Source organism: Pongo pygmaeus, chromosome 4 (assembly GCF_028885625.2).
Source record: "Pongo pygmaeus isolate AG05252 chromosome 4, NHGRI_mPonPyg2-v2.0_pri, whole genome shotgun sequence".
Classification (NCBI taxonomy): domain Eukaryota; kingdom Metazoa; phylum Chordata; class Mammalia; order Primates; family Hominidae; genus Pongo; species Pongo pygmaeus.
Window position 1 is genome coordinate 100677209 of NC_072377.2, and position 19968 is coordinate 100697176.

At 37.9% G+C, this 19968-nt stretch overlaps 2 protein-coding genes across 40 annotated transcripts in view; one reads left to right on the plus strand and one right to left on the minus strand.

The window, feature by feature from the left end:
* CAST (calpastatin) overlaps nt 1–10195 on the plus strand; it is a 112046-nt gene extending 101851 nt beyond the window's left edge. For 23 of the 35 annotated variants that reach the window (XM_054487781.2, XM_054487777.2, XM_054487788.2 and 20 more), the window contains 7 exons: nt 751–855; nt 1576–1668; nt 2957–3001; nt 3416–3508; nt 6038–6109; nt 7152–7210; nt 8147–10195. In XM_054487781.2, coding sequence (XP_054343756.1) covers nt 751–855; nt 1576–1668; nt 2957–3001; nt 3416–3508; nt 6038–6109; nt 7152–7187 — 444 coding nt within the window. In that variant the 3' untranslated portion in view covers nt 7188–7210; nt 8147–10195. The remainder of the gene's footprint in view (nt 1–750; nt 856–1575; nt 1669–2956; nt 3002–3415; nt 3509–6037; nt 6110–7151; nt 7211–8146) is intronic. The other 12 variants (XM_054487778.2, XM_054487782.2, XM_063665037.1 and 9 more) reach the window with 1 other exon arrangement.
* The window catches only part of ERAP1 (endoplasmic reticulum aminopeptidase 1), a 47460-nt gene that overhangs the window by 3674 nt on the left and 23818 nt on the right, over nt 1–19968 (minus strand). For 3 of the 5 annotated variants that reach the window (XM_063665030.1, XM_063665029.1, XM_054487773.2), the window contains exons 14-20: nt 19378–19534; nt 18508–18692; nt 17145–17306; nt 16513–16653; nt 15878–15959; nt 11906–12002; nt 9997–11651 (exon numbers count right to left, since the gene is read on the minus strand). In XM_063665030.1, the coding sequence (XP_063521100.1) occupies nt 11572–11651; nt 11906–12002; nt 15878–15959; nt 16513–16653; nt 17145–17306; nt 18508–18692; nt 19378–19534 (904 nt within the window). In that variant the 3' untranslated portion in view covers nt 9997–11571. Of the gene's footprint in view, nt 1–9996; nt 12003–15877; nt 15960–16512; nt 16654–17144; nt 17307–18507; nt 18693–19377; nt 19535–19968 lie in introns of those variants that run through there. The other 2 variants (XM_054487775.2, XM_054487774.2) reach the window with 2 other exon arrangements.

Below are 19968 nucleotides of genomic sequence, written 5' to 3' on the forward strand. Positions count from 1 at the left end.
CTTCCATGAGCTTCCTGAAGATGAAAAGAGAGGTTTCCCCACCAGTTCAGAAATTCTCTGAAGTCTTTCAGGCCACTCATCACCAGTGTGGCAGACAAGCCGTTTCCACTCTCCTGACCCCCGATTGTCTCTGGGGTTTTGTGCTCTAGGAAGTATCAGGATGGCAGTGCCGAGCTCCATGGCTTCCCACAAACTGCAGGTCATGCTGCACTTTATGAAATGCACCCCTCAAGATCTTAGAGTCTTAGAGAGGACCCACAGAACCAAAGAAACGCTCACCCTCTATAGTTGCAGAATCTTGCTTCCTAACCATCTGACAACATTAGTAGATGTTTGTTTTCATATCCAGTTTTCTAATGGTGTTTAATTTCTAAATGAAAGGCACACATGATTGGTTCATTTGCTTTTGGATCCTTTATGTGACCTCCAGGTCACCCACTGGATATGGCTCCTGAGGCTGCCACTAAGACCTCCTTAACCTGGTGGGATCTTCACCAAGAGATGGGCAGGGTTGGGTGGAAGGTGCTGGCCCTCCAACCCCAGTAGGGTGACAGATACTGCCACTCTTCTCCTGATCTTCCATTCCTAGCCTTCTCTTCTCTGACCCTGTCTACTCCCCTGCCCCAGCCCCAGATGTCTTTTTCTTCCAAGGAAACAGGTTCCCTCCTGAAAAGATGGAGTTCCTGGGCTAATTTGCCTCCGATACAGTTTGGCTAACGAGTGACTAATTCAGCATTATTTACTTTTCAGCAGAGTGACAAAGACCTCGATGATGCCTTGGATAAACTCTCTGATAGTCTAGGACAAAGGCAGCCTGACCCAGATGAGAACAAACCAATGGAAGATAAAGTAAAGGTAAAAAAAAAAAAAAAAAAAATTCACTAATAAGTGAAATTTTAATCCTTGGGTCTTGACTCTGTCATTGTCATAGGAATATTGATGTGAACTTAACCTATATTTTAAACATGAAATTATAATGAAATAGAAAAATCAATCTGTACTCCACTGGAGGGGAAGGTCACTGAATCTGTGACAGAGACACCAGCGGAGCCTCCCTGAGGGGATTCTGGGAGGTAGGTGTGGCGTATGCATGGCTTCCCCCCATGCAACACAAGCAGTCAGCACATCCATTCAAATCAGCTGTTGTCCTTCAGGGTTGCTTATAAATAGGCAAAGTTGTAAATGTGACCTCTCTAAATGGCAAGGTACAGTGGCCTGATTTTTGGTTAGAAAAGTGAAACCATACAGGAAAAAAAGAAAAAGATATTTTATACGTTTGGGTTCTAATCTCCTAACATGGTTTCTGAGGGTAATTATTTAATCATTTATTTCCATTTAAAATATAGCTAGAAAATTCACAGATATGAATTGACATATAGAAGCATACAGGATTTTATATTTTAGCCAACTAGCAGTCTGTTGAAGTCATCTGTGTTCTGTTGCTTAAAAAATAAAAACAGACCATATGTTTTGCCTCATAAAAGTAAAACACATGCTGAATGCTGCATTTGACAATGTATTTTCTAAGTGAAAGAGGAAATGAATATTAATTCTGTCTGCTCACTGTTGATATAGGAAAAAGCTAAAGCTGAACATAGAGACAAGCTTGGAGAAAGAGATGACACTATCCCACCTGAATACAGACATCTCCTGGATGATAATGGACAGGTAAACTGAGGCAAATTGCTAGATCGGATTTATGCTACAAAGATCTTTAAATTCAAACCTCCCTTGAAATAAATAGTAGCTATACTCTTTTACAATACCATAAAACATATCATGACTGACTGCTTCTAATGTGTCACCAAAGCCGACCAGCAGGTAAATGTTTATTTGAGCCAATACCATTGTATATGCATATGCTAGGCTCTGTGGTATAAACAGGGTTGAATACTGTTCAGTCACTCACTGATGCTTAAGAGTGATCCAAGAAATGTGATTCTCTCTTTCAAGAAAAGGCTATAAAAATGACTAAGGTGATAGGATTTCAAAGGAAGCAATCTCTGTTTAAGGAGAGCAGAAAAGGAGCTGGTGTTGGGATAATTAATAGGGCAAATTAATAAGGCAGCTCCAAGACCTGGGGTCTCCCTATCTTCTTCTACATCACCATCAGCACTATTGCAAGTGAAGACAGGCAAAGCAGTATTCCCAATCACAAATCCTGTTTCTCTGCCAAAAAGTCCTTGGCCTTTTGTCTCCCACATGATAGAGGCCAGTCTTTCATAGGTCAACCAGGCCTGTCCCCCACCTCTTTCCTATTTGCTAACTTTTGAGTCAATTAAATGATAAATAACCCTTTCCATGCCTGTTCATCAAATAAGAAACAAGGAACACCAAATTACACCCTTCTCTTTCTGTACTGATTCATTTTGGTGAGTAAGATGATTCCTGGTTTAAATAGCACTGTCAGCTTCAGGGTCTCCTATTACAGGAACCAATTCTCCTTGCTTGCATTCAGGATTCCTCAAGATAGCAATTCCACATCCTGCTAGAGCCTTTCTCACTTTGATAGTACCAACTCACCCTGCTTGCGTTCTTTGGGAAATTTATTATTTAAGGCCCTTGCCTTTGAAGCTGGGAAAAATCCCTGATGAGTTTCTAAGTGTAATAAGCTATAGTAAATAAGATGTAAAAACACAAGTAACTTTTTATAACACTTAAAGTAGAATTATAAGTGATAATACCTGATGGCAGAAGGTTCACAAATAGTGTTTCTTTCACTTCCAGGACCAGACCCTTTCATATGTTTCCCCCAAGTCTATAGAAATGATTATAAAGAATAGTAATTAAGCAAAGCTGGTAAAGACATAGTGGGGACCCAGGTTTATTAGTTATTGCAAGTCTACGCTCCATTTTATCCAAGTCAAGTCATTGGATAATAGATTCTCTACTGCCTAAACCTAAGTAAACCTTTACAAATATCTGTGCTTAACCAATAGTCTGCCTTCTTTTTAAGGACAAACCAGTGAAGCCACCTACAAAGACATCAGAGGATTCAAAGGTAAAGACCATAGGAACATATTTCCATTAAATTTTGTTTTATTCTAGCCATAGGGTTATTTGGCATTTTAGAAAACAAACATATTGAATGCCTACTCTGTGCCTGGTACTTTGTCAAAGCATGCATATAAATGTGTATGACTATTGTTTACCTCTCTTTTAGTCTTCACAAAAGCCCTTTAGGATAGAAAACTGAGGCTCAGAGAATGCTAAGCAACGTGTATTAAAGAGTAGATGGAAAAAAAGCCATCAAGATTTTCTTGTTTTTCTGTCTCCTTTACAATACATTATTATTAGTAAAGAATGTCAGTAAGTTTTTTTCTTATAGAAACATCTTTTATTTGTAAGTGATGTGGGAAAATACCCCATATTGCATTTTGCCTTCCACTGATGGCTATTTCTACTCATATCTCAGAAACCTGCAGATGACCAAGACCCCATTGATGCTCTCTCAGGAGATCTGGACAGCTGTCCCTCCACTACAGAAACCTCACAGAACACAGCAAAGGTACTGTGCTTTTTCACATTTCACTCTTTGAAATGTGTGTGCGTGTATGTGTACATACATATAAGTTTTATTTATTGATTGATCTATCTATCTGTCTATCTGTCTTGTAACAGGGTCTTACTCTGTAGCCCAGGCTGGAGTGCAGTGGTGTGATCTCAGCTTACTGCAATCTCTGCTTCCTGGGCTCAAGCAATCCTCCTACCTTAGCTTCCTGAGTAGCTGGGACTACAGGCGTGCACCACCACACCCAGCTAATTTTTGTATTTTTTTGTAGAGATGGGGTTTCGCCATGTTGCCAGGCTGGTCTCGAGCTCTTGGGCTCAAGTGATCTGCCAACCTCTGCCTCCCAAAGTACTGGGATTACAGGCTTAAGCCACTGTGCCTGGCCCTTACAATTTTTAAACTGTAGAATGAATCAAATGATGATATAGAGAACCTGAAAATGAAGAAAAGAAAAAATACCTATAATTCCACTGCCCCCAAAACAGTATTATTTTGTGGATTTCCTTTTTTTCTATATGTATGTTTTACATAATTATACTTACAGTCCACTTATAAAACACTGCTTAATGTTATTTCTTAACTGCTACTTTGTAATTTCCATAGCCACCATTTTTTATCTCCACACTATATGGTTGTGCCACAATAATGCTATGTGTGTGTTCATTTAAAGTGAGAGCAGGCCCTAACTACAGCAGGCACTCTCTTGCTTATTTGCTCTCTGGAGCTTCCTCCCCTTTTCTGTCTGTTTAGCCCAACTGGTCGACTCTTCATTCCTCAGGGCACAGCTCAAGCATCAGCTCCTTAGGGAAGACTTTCTTGTCTTACTTCTTCTCCCTTCCCAGGGCAAACTTAGAGGCCTCTCTTCCATACCCTCCTTGCTCTCCGTTACCTGTCTGTGTTTGTGTATCACACCACTGAGCTATGCATTTTATACAGTAGTGATGTGTCTTTTTACCTCTGTGCTCCTCATTAGCAAAATGCCTGGTACTTAGCAGGAACTCAAAACGTGATTAAAAGTGAATGAGAAACGACCGTGTAATTCAACAAGTGTGAGGCATTTTCCCTCAAGCCACACCCTCTTGTAAATCAAATAGAAGGAAAAGTGAAATGAGTACCTCCTTGTTATTTTCAGAAGAGTTAATTCTGCAGATCTCAGTTTGCTATTGTTTTGGCTGTTGTAAGGCACTGCTCTCGATCACTGAATTGTCAGCCCTTCCATATTGGGTAGCTTAATTTCTAGACCACTTCAGCATCTTATCTCTCACCCCTGGTAACTCATAAGTAATGCCTTTTTTGGTGAATGGACTTTATTTTTATATGTAACCTGTTCCAGCTTTCCTTGGTTGTTTCCATTGTTCATTTCTCCCCCATAACACTGAAAACAGGGTTTTGTTTTTGCTCTTTTGGTACACAAAAGCCAGTCCTGATCGAGACAAGCTCTATTTTGTTTTTTAAATACATTTTATTGTGTATATTTGAGGTTTACAATATGGTAGTTTGGGATGCATAGAAATAATAAAATGGTTACTGTAGGGAAGCAGATTTACGTATCTATCATTCTCACACAACTACTTTTTTGTGACAAAAGCAGCTAAAATCTACTTAGTTAACAAAATCCCTAATACAATTTTATTAACCTTAGTCCTCATGTTATACATTAACTTTCTACACTTGTTCATTCTGCATATCTGCTATTTTGTATCCTTTGACCTATATCTCTGTTTCCTCCTCCTGTTCCCTACCATGGTCGCCATGTTTTATTCTCTGTGTTTTTGAGCTTTTTCTTTTATAATATTCTACATATAAGTGAAATCACTTTTCTTTCTGTGTCTGGCTTATATCATCTAGTATAAGGTCTTCCAAGTCCATCCATGTTGTGGCAAATAGTAGGATATCGTTTTTTAAGGCTGAATAATATTCCATTATGTATATATACATGACATTTTCTTTATCAATTCATCAACAACTAGGTTGTTCCATATCTTGGCTACTGTGAGTAATGTTGCAGTGAATATGGGAGTGCAGATATCTTTGTAAGGTGATAATTTCATCTCCTTTGGGTGTATACCCAGAAGAGGGATTACTGGGTCATATAGTAGTTCTACTTTTAATTTCTTTAGGAACCTCTATACTGTTTTCCATCATAGCCCGTACCAATCTACATCCCCACTGACGGTGTACTAGGGTTCCATTTTCTCCACACCCTTGCCAACATTTATCATCTTATTGACAATCTCTGTTTTGATTAGCAAAATAAGGTCTGGGTGAGTCATGCACCACGGGAATTGTTAGAGCATCAGTGTCACCCACATTTCCCTCCTTGTTTCTATCCTTTTTCCCTCCTGCTTTAAACAATTCTCTGACACTCAGCGTTGTTCAAAAAAATCGTGAAAAAACACCCAAAGTCTTCCATTATTTAATTAAATTGGAGATCTCAGAATAGTCTGGATTAATTTAACTGCAGCCTAGTTAATTGCTAGGTGGATTGGTGATAGCCATAGCCTCATTACATTTCCTTTGCTTTAGGGTAAGGGCAAGAAGACTGCTTCCAGCTCCAAAGCACCTAAGAATGGAGGTAAAGCGAAGGATTCAGCAAAGGTAAATGGAGCAGTAAATACACTACAAATTAGTTTAGCAGTTACATAGAGTGGGGTTTATCATTTCAGTCATTTAGTTTCTTACTGGAATCTATTTAGAATAAAATTTCTTAAAGTACTATCTATCCCATAGTATGGCTTGGTAAAGTAATTGAATTTGTATAGATACATATATTTTTAAGTAACTGGTGCTTTAAAATCCTAAATGAATGTTCTTGACACAACTCAATTTGCCTGTGTTTTGCCTGTCTTCTTTCCCTAATTAAAATACCACCATAGTATGTGGTTTATATAGATTTTAGAACATGGAAGTTGGAAACTTCCTATTATTAAAACTACTCAAGCTGTGATCAGAAATGAAAATTGGATTAGACAACTTCTAGGTCCATTCCAATTCCAAGAACATATGATTTAAATGATTATTACTATGATCCCCTGGCTATAAGGAGGAGTTAAAGGTGTAGCTTTAAAGACAATAGTCCAGTTACACCAAAGCTTTTAAAACAATATATTAAAATCTTCCTGTAGTAGATTCCCTTAAGGGATATAGGAAACAGCATTGATAATTTACAGTTATGCCATTATATCTCAGATTAAATACTTATTTGCCTATTATTTAATTTCAGTTATACGAAGTACTTACTTAGCCCTTTAACAAATAATAGAAAGCATAATAACTCTATATGATGAGTGGATTTGCTGGACAGCCATGACCCTATGTACAGGAAAGGAAGGATCACTGTAGAATGAAACATTGCCATTTAAGAACACCTATGCATATTTTATAACCTACCCTAGCCTTAAAAAAATAAAGCTGAGAGTGATACATTTAGGATCAGGATCACTTAAGGTTATTTTTAGCTTATAAGCTTGAGGAGGAAGAACTCACAATGTTTTGGCCAGATGAAGAAGAGAAACTGAAAGGACCATCTTATTTTTCCCCACTGACTGCCATCTTTTGTCCCCTAATTCTGAGAAGGCCATCTCCTCATACTTAATACAGAAAAGGAAGAGCTCATGGATGGTTTTGCTTTCCCTTTTAGACAACAGAGGAAACTTCCAAGCCAAAAGATGATTAAAGAAATACAAGTTAAGGTATCTGGTAAGTTGGGTGTTTATTTGTAAATGAAGACAACTGTATCTTCTGCCAATTTATGTGTTATAGATGAGAGAAGTGAAGTCCACCTCTTGAGTAATTCATGCTCACTTTACACTATTGGCATGAAATGCGTACTGCAAGATCTACAGAGTAATTGGTCATTCTCTGAAAGCACTAAATGGGATGAGTTTGCTATTGAAATGTTTAAAAACCTTAATCTTATAATTAAAAGCTTTTAAAAATATTAGGCCAGGCACTTAAAATGACCATCTGAGGCTAGTTGAATCTTTGAAATCCAAATGCTCATTACTGCAGGTTATTGTGGCAAAGCAAAATTAGCATGTTACAACTTAGCGAAATGTCCTGAAGATATTGGTATTCCCCAAAATACCAATACGTGGTGGGGTGGGGAGAAGTACCCTTTAGAGTCTGGTAGAAATTACAGGGTTTTGGGAACAAGGCCAAAGGAAAAGATTGGCCATTTTTATTTGTCATTATTTTGGAAAGTAAAGTACTGTGTTTGATTCTAATTTATGATTGCTGAAGAAATTGGACAGACTGAAGGAATTTCTGAGATCTTCAGAACTGGGCCCTTATCTTAATCTTCAGAAAGGAGAGGGCTTAATGTAAGCCTTAAAAGCATACAAGCACTTACTGACCAAAGCCTAAAAGAAATCAAAGTATAGGTTAAATCGGGTTCAGCTCTCTCACCATGACCCATATTTATTTCCTAGAAAAAAGGAGCTATATTAGTTAGAACTGCTCTAACATTTTTCCCAAAATTAAAAAAATTCTATTAATCCACTTTCTTGTTTACTTACAGGAAATTCCTTCTTGTCTGTTATACAATGCTTTTGCTAAGTGGTATATTTACTATGTCTGCAACAAGAAAATTATATATTAAATGATTCATTGCATTTTTTATTTGAAATTTTTAAGGTATCTGCATGTAAAATCTTCAGCTGGTGGATGGTGACTTTTGAAGAACAAAAGGCTTTGGCAACAGAAAACAATTGTTCTGGGTGATTTCTAGAATGGTTTTTGTTGAGTCTTTGAACATCCTAAATATTGGTTTGTTATTCTTTTCCAGAAAGAAAATGAATTTGACTGGTTCACCTGTGTTATTTTACTGAGTATTGATAAACTTTGAATTTTTTAAATTACCTTCAATTGGGAAAGAAAGAAAGCTTTATATTTGTAAGAAATATATTTGATAAAGTTTCTTAAAGCAACACCAAAAAAACAAAAGAAAAGCTAAGTGAATTTTTGCACATTCTACACACAGTGCCTGTAAAACTCATTTGTATTTTCAGTTTGTGCTTAATTTTTTTGTTAGTGTTTAGAAAACAATGCTTTAAACATTCTTCAGTGTTCTGATTTCTTATTACCCCCTTTCCTCTTGGGCTTTTGAACTGTATTTGATGTTGCTTTGGGATAATGTTTATAAGTCAAACATAAGATATTGTACATTGGGCACATATCTCCTCTTGGGCTGCTAATAATAAATTAATAACAGGTAACCTGGACAAACCAGGAAGCACCAAACCCCTTTTCAGTTTGAACTCTTCTTTGCCAGGTATGAGGACTTCTGCATCTTACAGTCAGCACAGAACACACTGAGACTTGAATCAAGTCAGCAACAGAGCAAAATACAGGTTAGATAAGTCCTTGTGTAGCAAATTTCAAGCATAAGAAATAAAATTTAATTCTTAGGGTATTCATCTGACTTGAACTCTGTTGGTTTACTGTGTTAGTAAACTGTGCTTTCTATTATCTATACTTAAAACCTGAGCAGCAACTGTGTCCTTAGAGCTGTTGCCACATTAGTCTTTGCACTATATAGCATCTGGCTTTATGGAACTTAAGTTTACCAAATACAAAAAGAAACTTCTGCTTTTAAAAAAATTATATATATATATATAGGAAATTTTAAATCTGCATTTCCCCCACAGCAATTTAAGAAGTAGGCTCTGATGTCCTACCACTTTGAATGGTTTTCTAATATCTTTCTGAATGAATAGTTCCTGAACATTGCACTGATATAATCAATTAGAATTTCGATATTTAATTTCATCTTTATTTCCTGGTAGAGAATGCAGGAAAAGAAGTCAGGTACATAACATAAAACAGATTGGGAATTTCTTGTTTCCAAAGGGCATGGCCTTCCTTAGCATCAGTTTGAAGCTTTTGTTATGACTTAGCTGACTTGTGGCAGCGGGGCAAGCAAAAACAATAACACTGCTTATAAATGGCACCACATCTTGTTAACCTCCCCTCCAAATACTCTCTGAAAGTCATGCACATACCTGTGGGATTTCACACACCACCAGCTTAAAATGCTATCTCTCTGTCCATCAGAAATAGTCATTATTCTATTTTTAAGGCAGCAACAAGAAAAAAAAAAACACTTTTCCTGAGGGATTTCTAACCATGTATCTAATCCTCCCATTTGGGCAGTATAGGTGTTTGCTTTTTTGTTTTCTTTTTTTAAGAAAAACCTTGAAACCTTTGACACTGACAGATGTGTTTGCAAGGATATGGCTGCAGTATTACTAATTTCCGTGTGTATCTAGAAGTATTTTTAAATGGCATACCAAAATCCAGAAGTTTAAAGATGCCTATATAAAAGTAAACATTTATTTAAAGTACTCTGAATATGCCTTCTTTTTTAATTAGAAATATCTTCAAGACTTGGGTGTTTGTTAATAACTAATAACTGGAGTAAGCCACAGGATCTAAAGCAGCCCTTTTTACAATCTAGTTAGGAGAAAATAATTGCAAATATCCACTTAGAGGCAAAGAACAATTTTTATTATCAAAAAGGTTTCTGCACATTGTTGTGGCAATATTGTATCTGTTTAGAAAATGAGCTTTTCCAAAAGCAAACAAAGATAGGTTCCTCAGGTGACCAAAACTGAAAATCAATATTTCCATGTTTCATTAATCAAGGCATAAAATACAATTAAAGCAAAATATTTTACATTAAAATCTTGGTTGTGTATTTTTTTAAAAGGGAAATAGTTTGGGGTGGAAATTACCAGTGATTTCTATTTTTATTAAACCATTCACTACAACAAGTAAGTAAGTATAAAAATTCCAATTCCACTTTTATACCTATTATTTGTTGTGGTGAATGGTTTAATAAATGGCAGATTTATGTCCAGAAGTCACTCTATTCTGTCGTGTATTAGAGGAACACATTTTTCATATCAATCATATTCCCTTATCTTGAAGTTTTTGCCTTATATTCAAAAAGTTCAGTTTGAATTCTTCTTTACCAGGTGTGAGGATTTCCGCACCTTAGAGTCAGTGCAAAACATGCTGCAACTTGAATCAAGTCAGCAACAGAGCACACTATGGGTTAGATAAGTCCCCGTGTATCAAGTTTCAGAATAAGAAATAAAATCTAATAATTCTTAGGGTATTATCTGACTTGAACTCTGTTGGTTTACCATGTTAGTAAACTGTGCTTTCTATTATCTATACATAAAACCTGAGCAGCAACTGTGTGTGACGTCTTCACAAAATACTTCAAAGCCAAAGAATGTCCTATTTGCTAATATGAGCAAATATTTTGTTTCACAATGTACTATCATTTATTGGTGACTGTGATAATTTACTGTCAGTAAATGCCAATAACTAGTTAGAAATTGTAAAGTAGGCCAAATAAGCAGAGAGAGAAAAAAAAATCACCTCCCTAAGAAAAGGGTTTTTCTAGACTTGATTGCACTCTGCTTTTTCAGAAGAAATACTGTATCAGTCAGGGAAATAGATGACACTCAGAATTATCTGAGGAGGGGGTCTATAAAAAGATTTTTTGCAAAAGCGCGAGCACATTATGTGGAAACCACAAGTAAGTCCGCCAGGACTAGTAAAAGCCAGGCTCCCACTGAGGCCCCTAATCCTGAAGGGATGAGGAGGGAGCAGTTACCAAAATCCAGAGGTGGAGAAGGCTGTGTGGAAAAGAGGGTCCCCTCTCAGGAGCTAAGACCCTCAGGGGAGGCCAGCCCGAGGCATCCGGCAAGGGAATCAGGGAAGAACACCTCCACCTACTACCTCCTCCGACCCCAGCTCCAGCTCTCCGGCTCCCCATTGACCAACATCCAAAGGTCAAGAAAGCTTGATGACTTGGCCTTTATAAGTCAGCCCCTGGGCATGGAGCAAGGAAGAGAGGGGTGGGCAGCGGGTCCGGAGGTGTCAGCAGGGAGCGCTTTAACCCAGCCATTGTCCAGCTTAGTCTCAGATCCAGGTGTTCATTGTTCAGTAGTCGACTATTCAGAGTCTTTCGAGGAGACTGATGAAACAGTTTATGAATAACAAACGTGGGGCACAGGGTTTTGGACACTGGGGGGCTTAAGCATAAACTATAAAATGAGAAGAATAAGGTACTTTATTCCTCTGTGGCAGGGAACCCAGCACTTGGGTTTACGTTGCAGGGCAACACCTGTGATGAACAAAACACATGGTAGCGATAGCCCATTCATGAAAAACTAACAGCTATTCTTTTCACAGGGATAGTCAAAAAATGAGGGGAAAAAAGTATCTTCAGTTGGAGCCAAACAGCCATCTCTAGTTTGAAAATACACTCAACAAAATGTTGGTGATTAGAGATAACAGGAACTTGGCAAGGGAGGAATTTTTACAGAAGTTCAAGCTTTTCACTTTGCAGCCACACTCTGATTTTATCAAAATTCTTACCCATCCAACGGATGTTTTCTTCAATGGTTTCAATTGTCTGTTGGACACAACGGAGCTGAGAACCATTTTCTTTCAAAGAGCTGAAGAATCCTTTTACCTTGTGAGGAAAAAGTGGGTTTTAAAAAATTAATTTTATTACATTAACCAGATGTAACTTTAGTTAAAACTGAAGGCAAAATTCCAGCATTTGTCAAAATTCTATATAGAAGGCAGTCCCAGCTGTCTGAATAGGATTATGTACACATAAGCTGTATGAAATGAGCTCATGCCTCATGATGTCCAGTTCTGTGTTTTTTGTCTGCAGTTCTTTTGTTTATTCTCAGTTGCCAGACTTTAAAAGACTTCACTGTTTACCATTTTATAATTAAGGTTTAATTGTGTCTATTTAATGTGTCATTCTGTTCTGTACTCACAGATGCAAACTTCATTTTTTAAAAACATGATCTCTAAAAAGCAGAATGTGCAGAGTCTTTTCTTTGCCAAGCAAAACAGTTTCCACCACATAAGTGCTGTCTTTCTCCATGGGCCTGGCCTTGTATGTTATTATAGAAACACTGTGGGGAATGGGATTCTTAGCAAGTTATGGTGGTAAGATCCAAACCTTGCCAATTTTTTTATCCTAATCTACAAGTCATGTATTGTTGTCTCAAGATAAAATCCACATAAAGTTCCCCATGATTTTAAAGAGATAAGAAACTCTTGGCTATCTCCTGAAAAATATGTTTGTTCTTGTTTCATTTCTGGGTATCTTAACCCCTTGAGCTCACATGACAGATAGGCTGGCTTTGCCACAGGATTGACCATTGTGCGATTCTGTTTCACCTTAAAGGGTTATTACCCCTTTCCCATAAATTTTCACAGCATTAATCCATCAATTTTTGATTTGGTATTCAGGAAGCCAATGTAGACCAAGATGTATTATTTATTCAGCATAGATTCCAGACAGCCAATTCCTCAGAAATCCATGTCATAATACCATATTATTAGTTTGGGAATAAAGAGGGGAGTAGGAATGGGTTTTAGAAAGATCAGATTTCAATTTTAAAGGATGCAGAGTTGTTTTAAAATTATATGTCAATACAGTACAACTTTTCAATGAGCAGAAGGCATGGCCTCCTGCTGTAGCAACCTGGAAAACAGTTCTCCACTGTCTACTTCAAGTTGTAGCTCAACCTACTGTTTCATACGCTCTCAGAATGCAAGATTAATTCACAGTCAATTAAAAATCACTTGGAGCACTATTCAACAAAGCACATCAATAATTTTACTAATTGCTCAAATCATTAATCCTGAAGGAGCTCATCATGATAGCTCCACTAAAAACAGACCTTCTACAACAGCGAAGCCAGCTGTTAACCATTACTCTTACCCTTGTCCTGACCCAAAATCATCTCTTCTGTCTTCACCTGCCTTGGAAATGCAACATCTCCACTGAATATTTGATTCAGACTTGGCTCTTTAAGAACAATTTCTGTGCAACAAGTAGCACAATACAGGGATAGGAAAACAGGTTTATCCTACTAACTTGATTTGAGCAAATGATACAACTTCTATAGAAGCCAGTCTCCTCATTTGTAAAATGAAGAGCAGTGGTGAAGGATGTAGTTATATAATGCAGGTAAAGTGCAAAGCCCCAAACCCAGCATGTATCAGGGACTTAACCTCATCCATTTGTTCACCAATATTTACTCTGATATTTATTCATCCCTCTGCTGTAATTACTGTGCTAGACACTGAGGATGCAGCAGTGAATCAGGCAAGCGTCCTCCCCTCATGGAGCTTACAGTCTTTTGGGGTATACAAGCAGTAAATATGATTACTGTAAATAAACTGCTATGAAGAAAATATGCCAGGGGTATGCTAGTAACTGAGATGTGGCCTGCATTGAACAGCATGGTTTTGGGGAAGGTGATTTGAGCCGAGACCTCTCAAAGATAAAATGCCCCTTTTTAGTGAAAAGTTGGGGAATGGGCAAGCCAGGCAGAGAGAAGAAAAAGTGCGGAGGCTTAAAGACAGGAGAAACGTGGTAGCCCAGAAGCAGAAGGAGGCTGAGTGGCTGCAGTTTTATGAGAGAGTAAACCAGGAGAGCCTGTGGGAATTGGCACCAGAGAGGTCCTCAGAAGCGAGGTCTTCAAGGTCGTGGACACATGGGAAGGAGGGATTTGGAATTTACTGCAAGAACAATAGGCAGGGTTTCAAGAAGCCAGGGTCATTTATGGGCTGACTTGCAGTCTTAAATGTGGAAAATGTTTTGCTATTGGCAAAGTGGCAAGGGGGAGGCCAGTTAGGACACTATTGCAATAGGCAAGGCAAGAGATGAGAAGGGATTGGATGGGGGTAAGAGCAGAGAAAAGTGCACAAGATCCAGTGCATGTGCTGAGGGAGGACCAGCAGGACTTGCATAGTTAGATGTGTGGGGGAGGAAGGATTCAGGATGACTCCCGTATTTTATATGTCCGTAGTTTGTTCTCCATTATGATAACATCTCGGGCTCTTTACTTTTCATGCCCTGCTTCAAGGTCTTTGCACCTGATGTTTCCTCTGCACACAATACTCCTCTAGATGTTGGCATTTCCTTCAATATCTTCTCAAATGTCTCCTAATCATCCTATAAAATAGCACCAACCCTCTATCCCAATCACTCTCCTTGCTTTTTTCATCTTCAGAGCAGGTAACTACTTGACATTGGTTGATTTGTCTGTAATTGTCTGATTCCCACAGCAGAAATTTCAGCTCCATGACAGCAAAGGTTTTGTCTGTCTGTTCAGTTATAGCCCCATAACCTAAAACCATGTATGGCATATATGTCTTGAATGAATTCATGAGAATACAAGTGAATGAATGAAATGCTTTGTTGCTATAGATCCTGTCTATGGATGACTACCTTTCTGGTCAAGCCTTTGGACAGCTCTTCAGTCATCACACAGAGTATCTCTGCTCTAGACCTCGCTGGAGTTCAAACTTGAATTATTATATGCAAGTTAATTTTACAAGCCTGGATGAGGCTACTGAAAACTGGAAAAAAGCTACGAGACTGTAACAACCCTTCATTCTTTTTCATTTCCAAAGCTCTCTCCCCATCTCAAGCTAGAAAACAGTGTAACCAGACTATATAATGGAACCACTCCTAAAAAAATTAGTATTAGCCTCTCAGCTTTTATCTAAATGTACCATAGTTTAAGAGCCTTGTAAAATTTGTTCCACGACTTTACTATAGGAAACCTTATTATAGAAGGGACACCACAGAACTCAATGGCCCACACATCAAAGTCCTCAAGTTTAGGACTGAAGAAAAGTCTGCTTTTGTAGAAAACATGTATGCTTCATGTTCCCTTTTACCAGACAATGAGAATAACTCATACTGATTCCTCATTTTTCCTTGACTTCTAGGAATGTCTGTGATAAATTCAGGGGACAATTGCGAGAATTATCCTCAGCCATAAGTCCCTCACATGGTTATCACCTGTCCATTATGTATCTTTTTGTCCTTCATTTTAACATTTCTTTTATACATGGATCTTAAAGCTGCCTGAAGTTCTTTCTGAAGGTAGATGGTTATATAATAAGTGACAGGGAACCATGAACTTGGATGGTTTATAAAGAACCTAGATTCCAGACCTGCCTCTTTAGCAATACCTGGATGACCACTTCAGTCATTTATACCTCAATGCCCACTTTTAACATCCTTAAACAAGGACTAATTGTCTCAAGTAATTTTCTTCAAGTCCTAAGGTTTTTACTGGCAGAGCTAAGACCTCTTAACGTGTCTGAGAAGAGGCACAGTTTTCACTAGTTTAATTGCAACTGATTTATGCTGTTGTCAACACCATAGCATCCAAAAATAACTTCTAAATGACAAAATCCATTTCTAACTCACCACACCCTCAAAGTATTTTGTCTACCCCATATTGATTAGCTAATTTTTATTTTTGTTTAAAAAGAAATATATATATATACATAAATATATTTTACCTCTTCAAGCCGTGTTCTTGTGGAGAATTGATTTGTTGTACCCATTACCATGTGGGCTATGGAAGCTGAGCCAAGTTCAAACCTAGAGAGGGAAATATTAAAAAATAGGTTGTGAAATACTTATTCATTTAACATATATTTTAAAGGCCTCCTATATGTAATAGCTTTTAACTAAAAACTGATCGGTGTGAAAGTATAAAATATGATGTCTATCCAATGTGTTAAGATCTAGCTGTAAAGAATAATAGACACCAACAGCTTAATAAAAGGTTAAGTATCCAACAGAAAACGACAGAGGCAGGAAGTGCTATAATAGTTAGACAAAGACAGAGGCAAACAAGTAAATGCGCTCATGGTAGACCTGGGCTGAACTGTGAGGAGAAAGGCTTCAGATAAGTCCACGGGCTCAGGAAGGGGTTATGCCAGATGAAATGGAAAACATCCCTGTCCAGATTCACTAGTTAGCACTGAAGTCCAGTTTTATGTTTTCTACAAATATTTTAAGTACTTCTACTGCCTATCTTCAATCAAAAAGTACCTTTAGACTGTTACTGTTCTTTTACAAACAGCAAGGCTAAAACACAGTAAGGTTATGAACTTAATCCAGTCACAGCACAATTTTTGGCACCACTTACTTTTGTACAAGTTTGTTCCAGTTTTTCCTCAGAAATTGCCAGGCCAATGGGTATCCTACTGGGTTCCTGCCAATGAGTATAAGAATTTCTGGAAACTCCTGAGTTTTTATTTTATCTCCCTTAAAGCTTTCATCCAGTAGCCTAGAAGGATTAAGAAAAGAAATGTTAGCAATGAATAGGTGATGAAACAGTTATGAATCACTGCAATAAAATTACTTGTAAAAGAAAAAGAAGTCTGCCAATAACAATTAAAAAGATAAATGGGTAACCAGAATCCTGATAAACCCACTATAGCTACATAATAAAAACTAACATTTATATAGTGTTCATAACACCCATTCTCATATACCCTCTTATTTGTTCAAAAGAATAGTTAAGGAAGAGTAGCTCTAGTAAATATTTTTAATGTGTTGTCATTTTAAAGATGCACAAATGTATACACCTTTAAATATTTTTCCTAACACCTGGTTCTCCCTAATTATTTGCCTTTCTCATTAGATGTGTGCCGACTTGCAGTATGTTCCCAGCAGGATAGACAATTCCTGGCCAAGAAAACAAAAATAGATGCCAGAATGATCTAATCTAAACTAATTTCCCTTGGCCACATGAACATGAATGAATGACTGACTCACCATTGAAGCTTTTCCTTATTTTGGGTTGTGCAGAGGGCAAATTCAATTTGGTTTTTCTCAGTACTGGACAAAGAAAACTGATATTTACTATAAAGAAAATCCCAGCCTTCTGTGCTCTGGGCCCCCACAGCAAACACTGCCAAGGTCACGTCAACAGGCAGGCTATAGAAAGGAACACACTCGGTGAGAATCTGAGATGCAGTAAGTATGTTTAGAGGCATAATGGTGACTAATTATGAACTGCTGAACTTTCCCCATGATCAGAGAAGCATGCCTGGAAATATAAACAAAAACTACTGATTTCCTTCAGTTACACTTTTTTTTTTTTTTTTTTTTTTTAAGGACAGAGTTTCGCTCTGTTGCCCAGGCTGGAGTGCAGTGGCTCGATCTCGGTTCCTGCAAGCTCCACCTCCCAGGTTCATGCCATTCTCCTACCTCAGCCTCCTGAGTAGCTGGGACTACAGGTGCCCGCCACCACGCCTGGCTCATTTTTTGTATTTTTAGTAGAGATGGGGTTTCACTGTCTTAGCCAGGATGGTCTTGATCCCCTGACCTCGTGATCCGCCCACCTCAGCCTCCCAAAGTGCTGGGATTACAGGCGTGAGCCACCGTGCCTGGCCTAGTTACACTTTATTAAAAAAAGGCAAGAGAAAAATATCTAAAATTAGGTTTTAAGTAGCCTTCTCAAAAATGTAACGTGAAATGCCATTTTTATAAATACCTACATATTTAAATACTTTAATGATGCTGGGTGACTCCATAGGGGATCACCTTTCAAGCCAAAAGAAATTCAAACTATATTCAAAATTTACACCATGATCACAAGTCAGGACTGCAGTAGGACCACTGTTTGGATTTCTTTAAGCTGAAGCATGTTAGTTGTTGGCATAAATGTTTCCTGGGTGGGGTTTAAGCTCCAAATGGAAAAAGGACTGAAGTGTAGCAAGAATAGGGATTTCCAGATATGGTAAAATCCTACCTTGCTTAGACAATGTCAGCAATTACTATGCATCCCTGTCAGGGAATTTGGAAGCCCAAAGAAACTACTATAAAATACAATGCATGTGTTTCTCCATGGCATGGCTGTCACCGTTTAATACGATTTTGCATTGTCTATACAAAATGGGAATTATTCCCATACCATCCTAACTCCCCAGATATTTGACTTTTATGCATAAAAGTTCCCTCCTAGCATTTCTTAACGTTACGAGATACATAGATAAATCTTAAAAAGCAATTTATTTTCCAGAAAAGGGGAGCAGGGGAGACACACTTTTTGTTTTCCCTAATGTTTAGTACCAATGATGGAAAACAGAAAAGATACCCTTCACATCAACAAATTGGTTATTTAGTAAGGACTGACCTCAAGTTTCCATTGGATTCCTTCCACTTTCTGAAATAGCCTTCTGCCCTCTGTACGCACGGCTGATACTTGCGCACACAGGCGAGGAGGAGTAGTTGACTCCACAGCATTCGCTCTGAGACTGAGCCCTCGTCTGTCCACGTCTGCTTATCAATGAGGTCCCTTAGCAGCCTGATGAGGAAGGCCTGAGGGCGTTGTACAGGGAAACAGGGACCAGTATTGTCACAGGTCATTTCATGTTAATATAATCCATTATGGTCTCAGATGATGGGGGCTAATTTTTAAAGCATAATCTAACTTTTACTGTATAAATCATGCAGCACTGTTTAATTATAAAAGGGCCAAAAACAATAAATAATGATGAATGAATTTCATATTTTCATAACAAACTTTTATAAGATATCCTATCTACTTAAAGTCAGGATGAATTGCCACTTTTACAACAAACTCAAAGAGAGTTTATATGACTAAATTTTGAGAGCAAATTATGCAACAAGACTTCATGACATTTTGCCAAGCATAACAATTTTGTGCCTCTTCCTCAAGTACCATGAAGAGTCCCAGAAAATCTGAATGTCAGCCATCGTAATAGGAAAGGAAAATGAAATAAAAGGTTTGTGAAAGGAAGGAAATAACAAATCCATGCAAATTAAGTACAGTCTAAGAATGCCATTCCTATTTTTAGTGACAAATAAAACCAAAATCTTTGCTAGTCCATCTAAATAACTAATATTTATTTGCTTTTCCTTAATATGTATATAAAGATACACACACACACACACACATGCACGCACACACACACACAATGATTAACACTCTTTTTAACACAAAAGAAATAATAATTACATAACTTTTATTTCAGGCTTTTACCTTGAATTGAGTTTCCACTTCATTCATATCTCTTTTTTCCATTAACTTATACATAGGAATCAGCTCATTCAAACCTTGAAACACGGGCATAATTTCAGTTTCATGTTTCAAGTACAGGGATAAATCCAAGGCCTTTTCAATGGACAGCTTCCCAATGCTGACCAAGAGACACTGTGGTTAGTGGTTTAAAAGTAGATCCGGGAAGTCAACTTTTTGCTTCAAAATATATTTTCATCTTCTAGCAAAACAAGCAATCAGATATAAATGTCCCTTATAAATAGATAACTACGGCCGGGCGTGGTGGCTTATGCCTGTAATCCCAGCACTTTAGGAGGCCAAGGCGGGTGGATCACCTGAGGTCAGGAGTTCAAGACCAGCCCGGCCAACATGGTGAAACCCCGTCTCTACTAAAAATACATAAAATAGCCAGGCATGGTGGCAGGTACTTGGTATGTGGGAGGCTGAGGCCAGAGAATCACTTGAACCCGAGAGGCAGAGGCAGTGAGCTGAGATGGCACCACTGCACTCCAGCCTAGGCAACAGAGTGAGACTCCATCTCCAAAAAATAAATAAATAAACAGATAGATAACT